This window comes from Oncorhynchus kisutch, linkage group LG1, assembly GCF_002021735.2.
Source record: "Oncorhynchus kisutch isolate 150728-3 linkage group LG1, Okis_V2, whole genome shotgun sequence".
Lineage (NCBI taxonomy): Eukaryota > Metazoa > Chordata > Actinopteri > Salmoniformes > Salmonidae > Oncorhynchus > Oncorhynchus kisutch.
In genome coordinates, this window is record NC_034174.2 from 53,797,538 (window position 1) to 53,810,289 (window position 12,752).

At 41.9% G+C, this 12,752-nt stretch overlaps 1 protein-coding gene across 2 annotated transcripts in view; it reads right to left on the reverse strand.

Annotated features, from left to right (window-relative positions):
• LOC109891299 (cadherin-22) overlaps positions 1 to 12,752 on the reverse strand; it is a 121,940-nt gene that overhangs the window by 78,556 nt on the left and 30,632 nt on the right. For both annotated transcript variants that reach the window (XM_020483733.2, XM_031827054.1), the window contains 2 exons: positions 5,148 to 5,267; positions 322 to 489 (listed from right to left, as the gene is read on the reverse strand). In XM_020483733.2, the coding sequence (XP_020339322.1) occupies positions 322 to 489; positions 5,148 to 5,267 (288 nt within the window). The remainder of the gene's footprint in view (positions 1 to 321; positions 490 to 5,147; positions 5,268 to 12,752) is intronic.

Consider the following 12,752-nt stretch of genomic DNA (forward strand, 5'->3'; position numbering starts at 1 on the left):
GTTCCATTATGGCCTTTGACCTTTCTCCAGCTGATACATTATGAATGTCAACAGCATACATCTATACCACTGGAATAAAAAAAAAATTATCAGCTCTATTGATTCTGTGCCTTATCATATGCAGACATATGGAAACTCCCAAAACCACTTTCATCAGTTAATTGCTTAACCCTTCTAAGCCAAGTGTTAGACCTGTGGAAGTGAAATTATTTTCTCCAAGTGCTTCTGGACACTCCATGTAGACTGATACTTATTACTGATGGGTGTAAGTGCACTGCAAGCATATATCTCGTCCCGCCTCTTAATAAGAGAGTGACTCACTCTGCGGAAAGCGTGGTGGGTTGTCATTAACATCTGTGATAACTATGGTCACTGTGGTGGAGCCGGAGAGACCGCCCATTTGGCCTGCCATGTCGGTTGCCTTGACGACCAGCTCGTAGCGATCCTGCTTCTCCCGGTCCAGATCTGCCACGGCCGTCCGAATCAGTCCTGATATGAGAGAAAGAGAGGGGGGGAGGGGGTATGGAGGGAGAGAGAGACGCAGAAAGGGAAAGGTCACGTTAGCGCTTAGCTCTCAGATGTGATAGCCTGCTAAATCTTCTCTAGTAGCGAATATCAACTTCAGTTAAGCACTCTATTAGAGGCACAAGTGCGGCACATTCCATTTCACCCTCTCAGCTCGTCTTGATAGAGTAGATTGTGTCACATCTGTGCCTCCATGCTTATATCATTATGGCTGAGCTGTATTAAAATGAATAATATATAGGGGCCAGAATGAAGGCACACACCACTGAAGAATGTTCCGGCGAAAAATCCAGTGCTCGTCTTTCACTGGCAATCGAGGAGGAGTGGATTTAAGATAGAAAACCAAGACAATCTTATGACTTCTCTTCATGTGATGTGAGTGAGCATTTTGTGAAGTTCCGACGGTTTAACAATAACATAAATATACTCTACCGTTCAAAAGTTTGGGGTCACTTTAGAAATGTCCTTGAAATGTTTTTGAAAGAAAAGCATGTTTTTTGCTTTTCAAATTGATCAGAAATACTGTTTAGGCATTGTTAATGTTGTAAAGGACTATTGTAGCTAGAAACGACATTTTTTTTATGGAATATCTACATAGGCGTAGAGAGGCCCATTATCAGCAGCTATCACTCCTGTGTTCCAATGACACGTTGTGTTATCTAATCCAAGTTTATCATTTTAAAAGGCTAATTGATCATTAGAAAGCTCTTTTGCAATTATGTTAGCACAGCTGAAAACTGTCATGCTGATTTGAAGAAGCAATAAAACTGGCCTTCTTTAGAATAGTTGAGTATCTGGAGCATCAGCATTTGTTGGTTCGATTACAGGCTCAAAATGGCCAGAAACAAAGAACTTTCTTCTGAAACTCAATAGTCTATTCTTGTTCTGAAAAAGGAAGGCTATTCCATGCAAGAAATTGCCAATAAACTGAAGATCTCATACAACGCTGTTCACTACTCCCTTCACAGAACAGCGCAAATTGGCTCTAACCAGAATAAAAAGAGGAGTGGGAGGCCCCGGTGCACAACTGAGCAAGAGGACAAGTACATTAGAGTGTCTAGTTTGAGAAACAGACACCTCACAAGTCCTCAATTGGCAGCTTCATTAAATAGTACCCGCAAAACACCAGTCTCAACGTCAACAGTGATGAGGTGACTCCAGGATGCTGGCCTTCTAGGCAGAGTTGCAAAGAAAAAGCCATATCTCAGAATGGCCAATGAAAATGAAATATTAAGATGGGTAAAAGAACACAGACACTGGACAGAGGAACTCTGCCTAGAAGGCCAGCATCCCGGAGTCACCGCTTCACTGTTGATGTACTGCTTTTCTTTAAAAAACAAGGACATTTCTACGTGACCCCAAACTTTTGAATGATAGTATATTTACCACCTTACCCCAAACATGACCTTTCTAGGTATTTTTCTCCAAAAACCTGGCAAAAAATAGCATGGCAATATACCACGGGCAGTATAAATCCAGAACTCAATTGGAATTGTTAACATCCTCAGAGTATTTCAAAACAGAAAAAGGAAATTCTAAATCAGAGAAGGTTGTGAATTTCTCCTCCTTTCAGTGCAATTTCCATCTGTATATATTTTCATACCGATCCCAGACTCACTGAACGAGATGATAATGTAAAGAGTCAACTTTCTGGTCAAATAGTGGGAGCTGTGTGCTGCTGACTAATGCAATTATATTCCCTGGTGGGATATCTGCATCAAATTCTATTGTTGCATTGCCCGAGTTGATGGCATCTCTCCCAGTGCCTTGCATTGTGCTTGTCTGCTAGACACACAACTTAGAGATTCCACTCACATTCAACATCAAGTAGCTGCAGGCAATGTTTGTATGTCAGCATAGTCAAATTCAGTTGCGGGATATAGAGGCACATAATACTGCTTTCAAGAACCAAGGGCATGGGAGACATCATAAATTCAGCTTTTTGCATCAGCTCTTTCTTAGTAAGATCTCATTCAACTCAATCAAATGTTTCTTGACTGCTAATGTTTGTAACATGCTTGAAATTTCATTCCTAAAAATATATTGCACATCAGTTGTCAATGACTGAGCCCTGCGTGTTTGACTGTTAGTCGCTCTGTATAAGAGTGTCTGCAAAATTACCAACATGTAAATGTATTTTTATGACAGGGTAGTGAGAGCAGAGCTCCAAGAAGTTGTTATATCTCTAGAAATGTATGGAATATAATTAAGTAGAACCCTTCGGCGTTCATCCTGAGAAGTAACTTTAAGTAACTTCAAATAATTTTGCACGCCCAATTTTTCAGTTTTTGATTTGTTAAAAAAGTTTGAAATATCCAATAAATGTCGTTCCACTTCATGATTGTGTCCCACTTGTTGTTGATTCTTCACAAAAAAATACAGTTTTATATCTTTATGTTTGAAGCCTGAAATGTGGCAAAAGGTCGCAAAGTTCAAGGGGGCCGAATACTTTCGCAAGGCACTGTATAACAGCCTCCACTCTTCTGGGCAGTCTTTCCACTAGATGTTGGAATATTACTGCGGGAACTTGCTTCCATGCAGTCACAATTAGTAAGGTTGTGCACTGAGGTTGGGCGATTAGGCCTGGCTCACAGTCGGCGTTCCAATTCATCCCAAAGGTGTTTGATGGGGTTTGAGGTCAGGGCTCTGTCCAGGCCATTCAAGTTCTTCAACACCAATCTTGACAAAACATTTCTGTATGGACCTCTCTTTGTGCACGATGGCATTGTCATGCTGAAACAGGAAAGGGCCTTCCCCAAACTGTTGCCACAAAGTTGGAAGCCCAGAATCATCTAGAATATTATTGTATGCTGTAGTGTTAATATTTCCCTCTTCCGGAACTAAAGGGCCTAGCCCGAACCATGAAAAACAGCCCCAGATCATTATTCGTCCTCCACCAAACAGTTGGCACTATGTATTCTGGCAGGTAGTATTCTCCTGGCATCTGCAAAAACCAGATTCGTCCTTCGGACTGCCAGATGGTGAAGCGTTCATCACTCCAGAGAACTCATTTCCACTGCTCCAGAGTCCAATGGCTGCAAGCTTTACACCACTCCAGCTGACTCTTGGCATCGTGCACGGTGATCTTAGGCTTGTGTTCAGCTGCATGGACATTTCATGAAGCTTCCAAAGAACAGCTATTGTGTTGACGTTGCTTCCAGAGGCAGTTTGGAACTCGGTAGTGAGTGTTGCAACCGAGGAAAGACGATATTTAGAAACTTTGCGCTTCAGCACTCGGCTGTCCTGTTCAGTGAGCTTGTGTGGCCTACCACTTCGCTCCTAGACGTTTCCACTTCACAATAACAGCACTTACAGTTGACTGGGGCAGCTCTAGCAGGGCATACATTTTAACTGACTTGTTGGAAAGGTGGCATCCTATGACGGTGCCACGTTGAAAGTCACTGAGCTTTTCAGTAAGGCCATTCTACTGTCGATGTTTGCCTATGGAGATTGGATGGCGGTGGCTTGATTTTATACACATATCAGCAACGGGTTTTGCTGAAATAGCCGAATCCACTAATTTGAAGGGGTGGCCACTTACTTACAAATACATAGTGTATTTGAACTGATTGTGAATAAAAATGATCTATGAGTCTGAGGCAGGACCATTCATCATCTAGGCACAACTGAATCAAAGTGGGAAGACCAAAAAAGGAATCATTGAAAGTAGTGGGCACATTTGCAGACAACACTAACCTTGGGATATGCCTGAGAGACTACAGTTCATGCCCATGTACCTCAGACAAAGAGGGAATTCACCCAAATGTGCTGACTTGGAGATACAATCAGTTTTCTCAACAGACTGTAGAGATATAATGATAACTATTTCATTTCAATACGTATTCTTAGATTTTGAGAAGTATAAGTACACAATATGAGGTATGAGACAAGAAATACATAAACTCACTATTTGCTGATTCATTATTATTTCCTTGGATAAAGTATCCAGGACCTCTGTACCAGGTGGTGTCAGAGGAAGGCCCTAAAAATTGTCAAAGACTCCAGTCACCCAAGCCATAGACTGTTCTCTCTGCTACCGCACGGCAAGCGGTACCAGAGCGCCAAGTCTGGGACCAAAAGGCTCCTTAACAGCTTCTACCCCCAAGCCATAAGACTGCTGAATAGTTCCTGTAATCAAATGGCTACCCGGACTATTTGCATTGACCCCCTTATTTAATTATTATTTATTCTCTATTGCTCAGGCTGGATGTACACTCACTGGACTCTAACCTCACACTCACACATCCTACACTGACACTCCAACACACACACACATACACACATTCCTTCACACTCTTCACATACGCTGCTGCTACTCTTTGTACCCCTACCAAAATGTATATATTACCTCAATTACCTCGACTAACCCCTGTATATTGATTCGGTACCCCTTATATTTAGCCTTGTTATTGTTATCTATTGTGTTACTATGTTTCCTTTAGTTTATTGAGCACATTTTTCTTACTTACTTTTAAAAAATCTGCGTTGTCGTGTAGTAAGCATTTCACGGTAAGGTGTCACGAATACAATTTCATTTGTAATTTCATTTGTAATTTGTAATACTACAAGTCTGTGAGTCTGCCCTTACCCTTACCCGTCTGTGAGTCTGCCCTTACCCTTACCTGTCTGTCTGTCCACTGTGAAGAACCTCTCTCCGTCCAGCACGCTGTACACAACCCTGGCACTGCTCCCGTATGTAGGATCATCTGCATCCGACGCAGTGACCTTCATCACCGATGTTCCTGCAGGAGAATTACATGTCAGAACAGCACAATAACACAAGGCTTCAGGACATCCAGGGGAGCCCTCCACTCATACAAACAGATAGTGAATCAGTGAGGAAGAGGAACCACGAGACAGAGAGAGTGGGGAGGCTGGAAAGGCTGTGGAGCCATTTCAGTTCCTCAAAATAATATACATGTTATTTCAGGACACCTCCCCTTCGTGACCAAGTGTTCTCCCCTTCATAGGACAACAAGCTGTGTCTTTCGAGATGAAAGAGAATATTAAGACATTTAACAACTCTATTTTCAAAGACTGATGAAAGAACGTGATAAATCGAACAAACATTTAACAGTGATTACAACCACATATGGACATGAATAGTTTCCATGATGACATTAAAATTGTGATTTATTGGGGAACACAGTTGTTTCATTGAAGCATAATTGTCGCTCTGTTCCAAGTCAATTGTGTGTGTAGCCACAGGCCTCTGGCACTACAATGCAAAGGCCATATTTACATTTCGTCACACATTTTAGCCAAAGCAAAGCCCTAAGCACATAAAGCTTAATGAGCCTGAGTCCTGTGGGGAAAGGAAGCTAAACTTGCCTTTTAGCTTGTTAGCCATTTCTCTGTGGAGAAACACCTTGAATGGGGTGACTGGGTTTGTGGCAGAAATGGCCCCTCAAGGAAAGAGAGTCGGCCTCCATCCCAGGCCAAGATATAGGTAATTACTGACAGCTGGTGTTGTCCACAAAAGGTCACAGCTGTAGTCTTTCCCAGAGCCCTGTCATGCTACTGTCCAGCCGCATAATGACCGTATGATAATGATGCTAATTAGCAGGATGTGTCAGCGCTCTGTTTGTTTCCTGTCATGGTGGTGTAAGGAAAAGGACAGTGGATTATCATTAAAAGCCACCCAGCCATTACCACAGGCGCCTTTTTGGTTTCTCTCGCTAGCAGGGCCGCAAAGTTTCTCCACAGTGACTTGCGCCAGCTATTAGCAAAGCTAGCTAAAGTAAATGTTCTCTGCAATGGTACGGAACTAAAGCCTGGGAATTCTGTGAAGTGCTTGAACTTTAAGCTAGTGTCCTATTATTGCACTGCTAAATCCTTGTGATCAGTGTAGCTCTTTAAATTGAACCTAATTCCTGCTTAGAGTTCATATTTCAACTCCCTTTGGATTATTCAATGGCTGGATCTATTGATGCTGTTCGAATGAGGTCTTTAAGCGTGTACTGTGTTGTATGCTACCATCATTATCACTGCTACGAACAGTCTTGATCTCCTTACAGCGAAACATAATGTAAGCTCGGGAGATCAGGGTGGTTGGTACGGGGCTAAAAGTACCCTGCCTATCCTCAAATATCAGGTTTTCTGTCATTGTCTGGCTGGTATCAATTTGAAACTGTCCTTATCGCCTTAGAAACAGAAGCCATTACAGCAGATAACTTTTTTTGCATTGCTGGAAATAGGGGGGTTGTCCATGTTTGCATACCTGGTTGTGCACTGGTAAAGCAGAGCAGCCATTCCCTTTCATGGGATTACTTTCTTATCTTAATTTTCCCCAGGTAATAATCAGCGTGACGCTCAGCTGTTTCGGGGCTGCCTGGGTGCGAGGCGGCTGGAAGAACTATATAAATGCAAATGCTACGATATTGTGTATATATTTATAAAAAAAAGCTGAAGTAGGAGTAAGTCTGCAGCAGCTAGAGTCGTTACTAATGCCTTGGCTGGCCTCAGCTCTCACAAGCAGAAGCAGCTAAGGCATTAGTTATCGGCTGTGGGGTTTGTCAGTCTTAAGCAGATTCCACTTTGTGACAGCCTCAAGGGAATTTCAATAAAAAGTTATTGACTAACCCAATAGGTAAACAACAAAATGTTACAGTAATGAGAAAAGTATTTTAATGAAGAAAGCGCCCTTTATTCATTATCTAAAGATTTGTTTTGCCCGCTCTCTAAATAGAAGCGGATGAGTAAATTGCCTTGAGATGAGACGGAAGGTAGTGGAGTAATTTATTTCCTTTTTTTTAACAGCGTAATGGCAGATATATACTAAGTGCACATATTTTTTTTTAACAAGCATGTTTACCTGTTTGTTTGTGGATCTTTCTCGTATTCAGCCGAGTTTCACATTCACTGCTCCACCAGAATGAAAGGCATTCTGAAACCTATGTCTGCATACCAAATTGCACCCTATTCCCTAGATCGTGCACTCCTTTTGACGAGGCCCAATAGTGCACTATGAATAGGGTGCCATTTGGGACGCACAGCTATGTAATATCAATGTACCAGCATCGCACATACATCATTATTCATGCTCAGCAATGGCATTGATGTTACATCAGCTAGCAGATATGGACTGCATATCCCTGCCAATTTCATACTTAAGACACACAACTCGGAGGTAGATGCAGTTTAGTCTTTGAATGGGAAAGAGACTATGTATCTCAGAGGAAATGTATCAGGAAACAGTTCCTGCCACTTTGCGATGATCTCAGAATTGTGTTGTCACAATGGCAATATGAACATAATTTCTTTGAAACTTATCGTTCTGACCAAGGTTGAAGCAATCAAATCAAATGTATCTTATAAAGCCATTTCTACATCAGCAGTTGTCACAAAGTACTGTATCTGGCCTCATCTCCATTGCTTCTTCGTTGTCTAATGTGGACATGAACGGGGGAGTCTGGCATACCATTACCCATCACCGATCTAACTACTTTACACCCTTCTCAGTTGAAACAGTTGAGGAAAATTAGTAGTGACTGGCTGTGTCATAAAAGATACATTAAAGGGTGCTTAATTTCTGTCGTACAAACACCCCCGCCTAAATGTCACCTCTCAGCTTTCAAGCTGTCTGTCTCTCAGTGAAAAAAGCGTGGAGTGGTGAACTGCATATTTCACAGATGCTCTGCAACTGCGTCCAATAAGCACACTGGACAACAATGCAAAATGGGTCGCTTTCGAATGCTTATTACCTAGTAATAGCATGTTAGTTACTAAGTAGTACAGTGTTCACAACATAAAATGAGGTCAAATCCCGCGTCAGTGTTTTAAAACGTCTAATAGTTCAACGAGCTAGGTGTGTGGAGTGTGTCTGAGTAATTGTACCCTCAGTGATTTACTGTACTGGGGATGAAAATACATAGGCTATTGAGGAAGATACGTGCGAAAATGAAAGCTCTAATATTTTTTTATTTTTAAGGCCAGCTCCTCTGGAACGAATGGAGGGTTTTGGTGTGATATATTTATTTTTCGCACCTACTGGCAAGATTTATGCACGGGTCGGTTTTAATGGCACAAACACAGTCTGTTCAAACGGCTTCCCACAGCATTTTGCACTCATGGGGAGATGGTTCAATTACCATGTGGGGAGCTGGAGGAGAGTGCCATGTGTGAGACACTAGACTGACAGCTATTTAAGGGGCAGCCTCGTAAAAGAGATTTGTGCCCATCTCCGGCGCGGCGGTGATGGCTGCACGGTGGCAGTGGCTAATGCGGCACCCTCCCCTAGTCCGGCCCACCCTAATCTGCAGGACCGAGTGCTCCCTTCCCATATTATGGATAATTTAGTAAAGCCATAAAAGCCTAGGTGTTTTCACATGAAAAGATATTTCTCCACTACTTTCAGTTGTGATTCACTCCTCAGCATTCCGCATAAAGGTGAGGAAGGAGAAAGTGGAGGGAAAAAAATGACTGTCATAAAAGTCAATGGCCTGCTTACTGAGGTCCCTATGAGGATTTAGTGATAATATTTCCCATCTGCCGCGACAGAAAAATAAATCTAGCCTTTATTAGCCCGTACCTTGGTTCTTTTATTAGATTGTGTCATTATTTGTTTAGTAGACAGTATTGTGGAGCCGTGACCTTCGGTTGGCTCCTGTGAACCACATCTACTGTTCAGTTTGAAAGTAATCGATTTAATGCTTACAGTGCAGAGTTTGGCACTAGCGCGGCCAGGGGACCTAGGAACATATCGAAAATGTTGCTGAATAATGCAATAGGCAATACGAACATAATAACTTTGAAACAATACACTGTACTGGAATCGGGTTAACAAACCTGTGTGTGTAATGAAATGTATCAGTTAAATATTCTTTACTGCACATCCAAAAGACTGCCACTACTAACATGTCTGGGTCATTTTACTCAAGGCATGAAAAATATCCCTTGAAAGCGTCTCTGCCTGCTCTACATTTGTCCATCCAGCTCTCCCAGGTCACACATCAGATTTCCCCACTCCCATGTCTATTCATGCTCAGCCAATCTCCTGACACGTCAAAACCAATGAGTTACAACACAGGGGTTGAGTCTATAACACTGAATGTTCCTCGGCTCACAAATATACCTGGATGTGGGCCATATTGATCGAGGCACGTGGCCACCGTATCCCATTCCTCTTCTCTGTGATCTCTCTCATTTCACATCTCTCATGCACTTAGCCCAGATAGGCTGGCGCTGTCATGACTGTGACCTCCACAAGCTACAGCTCTCCACAGCCTTCCACAGCATCCAAAGGTTATATGACCATATGAGTGATGATTACTTTAGTCTCTACTAGACCTGTGGTGGGATTCCACTAAGAGGCTGCTCTCTTGTGTGCTGATCTGTGCTCTACGCAAAGCCATGTGCTGTGCCCTGTCAATCAACACAAGCAGCATCAGGTAGGGGTTAGATGGCTGTGACACAAATCTAATTTCCTGGCTTGTCTTTGCTGTCCAGCGTCCCCTTAGAAGAGAACCACATTAGTCACAGGATTAACGCAGCGGAAAACGTTCACGCAACGTTCACCCAGCGACTCTTCAGTCAGAGAGATGGCTCTGCTTCTCACTGTGTTGATCTTTGGGGTCACTGTGAGGATGTCTCGTGTGCAAATACGACTACAATTTGAGAAATGCTTTCTTGCTGTTTCTACCAGACCTGGGTTCAAATCCTATTTTAAATTATTTTAAAATACTATATCTGTGCTTGATTGAGCCTTCCTGGCTAAATGGACTAATACAATAGTCCAACAACTGCCAACCCCACACATTTGGCACTTCGGGTAGGGTAGAGCAAACACTCAAATACTTCATAATATTTCAATAGTATTTGAAGCCAGGTCTTTTTTAATCTAGGGCCCTTGCAGAGTATAGGGCCCTACAAAAAGTTGTTACCGGGCAGATGTGAAGATTCACCTTTTCTGTTAGGTCAAGGAGCATGACCTTTTGAGGATAATGGTTCAGAGATTATTGGAAGATGCAGGTTAAAGGTCGTGTGGATGAACACTAATTACCATTGTCCAATGAAGTTCATCTTTGGTCCTATTGATCCACATGGATATTTTAGACACAAAATACAAATGTGCCTCAAGTCCAGAAAAATTAAGCACCATTGTGTTCATGAAGAGCAAAGTGTGAGAATTATCCCTAGTGCTGTGGATCCTTGAAAATGTACAGAACAAATTTGACAACTTTTTCATGTAGTATTTTTTTTTAACTCTAGGAACTCAATGCAAAATCTAAATATTTAAACCACTACTATGGATGGCATAGTCCAAAAGAGCGGGGAGATGGATGACATTCAAATGTGACTTGTTTCAGGAAACTAGGAGTATGTCGCGCGTCACTACTTCACAGGAGAGCCATTTGAATGTAAACTTTTTTTTTTTTCTGGTAATGAATTTTTGGGCAGAAATGGCTTCTGGAACATGTGAACTTTCATGTGCCTTAATATCAAACTTGTATGCTATAATTAAATACAAATACAATGGTTAAATCACAAGATTAGTTGGTTTAGCCACTGAAAAAGACAGGATTGGCTGAGATAATGGGTGAGCTGGACATGCTGAGAGATGAGTTCGGATTGGTCTGCCATGTTGCACGCTTCTGTCTATCACATGAACTGGGCAATATGTCAAGGTAATCCTTTCTAACCCAGCTTTTTTTTTTAAGATATCACATAGTAGAACTGCAAAAATGTTGCTCTCCACTTTCTGAAGGACCGAGTTTTGAAATCAGTGGAATGCCCGGTGGAATTACTGTAGTGTATGATAGCTAAGGAGATGGAGAAGATTCTGGCATGTGATTGCAAATATGTAGAGGGAGTCGAAAAGTGAACAAGCAGAAGGCTGGTACACCTGTCTCCAGATTTCATCTTCAAAGTAAGAGTAACCATGGCATCTGTGACAGAGAGGGAGAAATGTCCATCCATGTATACGGGTAAGATAGCTACATTTTCAGATATTACATGTTTGTAATTTAGTCAGAAAGTATTTTTCATTTCAAGTTAATTAAAGCCTACTGTTAGCTAGCAAGCTAATGTTGTTCGGCTGGCTCGCTAGCAAACGTTGCATGTATGATCTGTGTAGTAATATTATTTGTATCTCAGATCCATTTGCATTGCTAGGTATAGCCTAATGTTAGCTAGCTAGCTAACATTGAACCTAGTTGGCTAGTTACAGTTGAAGTCGGACATTTACATACACCTTAGCCAAATACATTTAAACTCCGTTTTTAAATTTTCCTGATATTTAATCTTGGTAAAAATTCCCTTTCTTAGGTAAGTTAGGATCACCACTTTATTTTAAGAAAATGAAATGTCAGAATAATAGTAGAGAGAGAATGATTTATTTCCGCTTTTATTCATTTCATCACAGTCCCAGTGGGTCAGAAGTTTACATACACTCAATTAGTATTTGGCCTTTAAATTGTTTAACTTGGGTCAAACATTTTGGGTAGCCTTCCACACGCTTCCCACAATAAGTTGGATGAATTTTGGCCCATTCCTCCTGACAGAGCTGGTGTAACTGAGTCAGGTTTTTAGGCCTCCTTGCTCGCATACGCTTTTTCAGTTCTGCCCACACGTTTCTATGGGATTGAGGTCAGGGCTTTGTGATGGCCACTCCAATACCTTGACTTTGTTGTCCTCAAGCCATTTTGCCTCAACTTTGGAAGTATGCTTGGGGTCATTGTCCATTTGGAAGACCGATTTGCGACCATGTTTTAACTTCCTGACTGATGTCTTGAGATGTTGCTTCAATATATCCACATCATTTTCCTACCTCTATTTTGTGAAGTGCACCAGTCCCTCCTGCAGCAAAGCACCCCCACAACATGATGCTGCCACCCCGGTGTTTCGATGTTGGGATGGTGTTCTTCGGCTTGCAAGCCTCCCCCTTTTCCCAACAAACATAACGATGATCATTATGGCCAAACAGTTATATTTTTGTATCATCAGATCAGAGGACATTTCTCCAAAAAGTACGATCTTTGTCCCCATGTGCAGTTTCAAACCGTAGTCTGGCTTTTTTTATGGCGGTTTTGGAGCAGTGGCTTCTTCCTTGCTGAGCAGCCTTTCAAGTTATGTCAATATAAGACTCGTTTTACTGTGGATATAGATACTTTTTTTGCACCAAAGTATGTTCATCTCTAGGAGACAGAATACGTCGCCTTCCTGAGCGGTATGATGGCTGCGTGGTCCCATGGTGTTTACACTTGCGTACTATCGTTTGTAAAGATGAA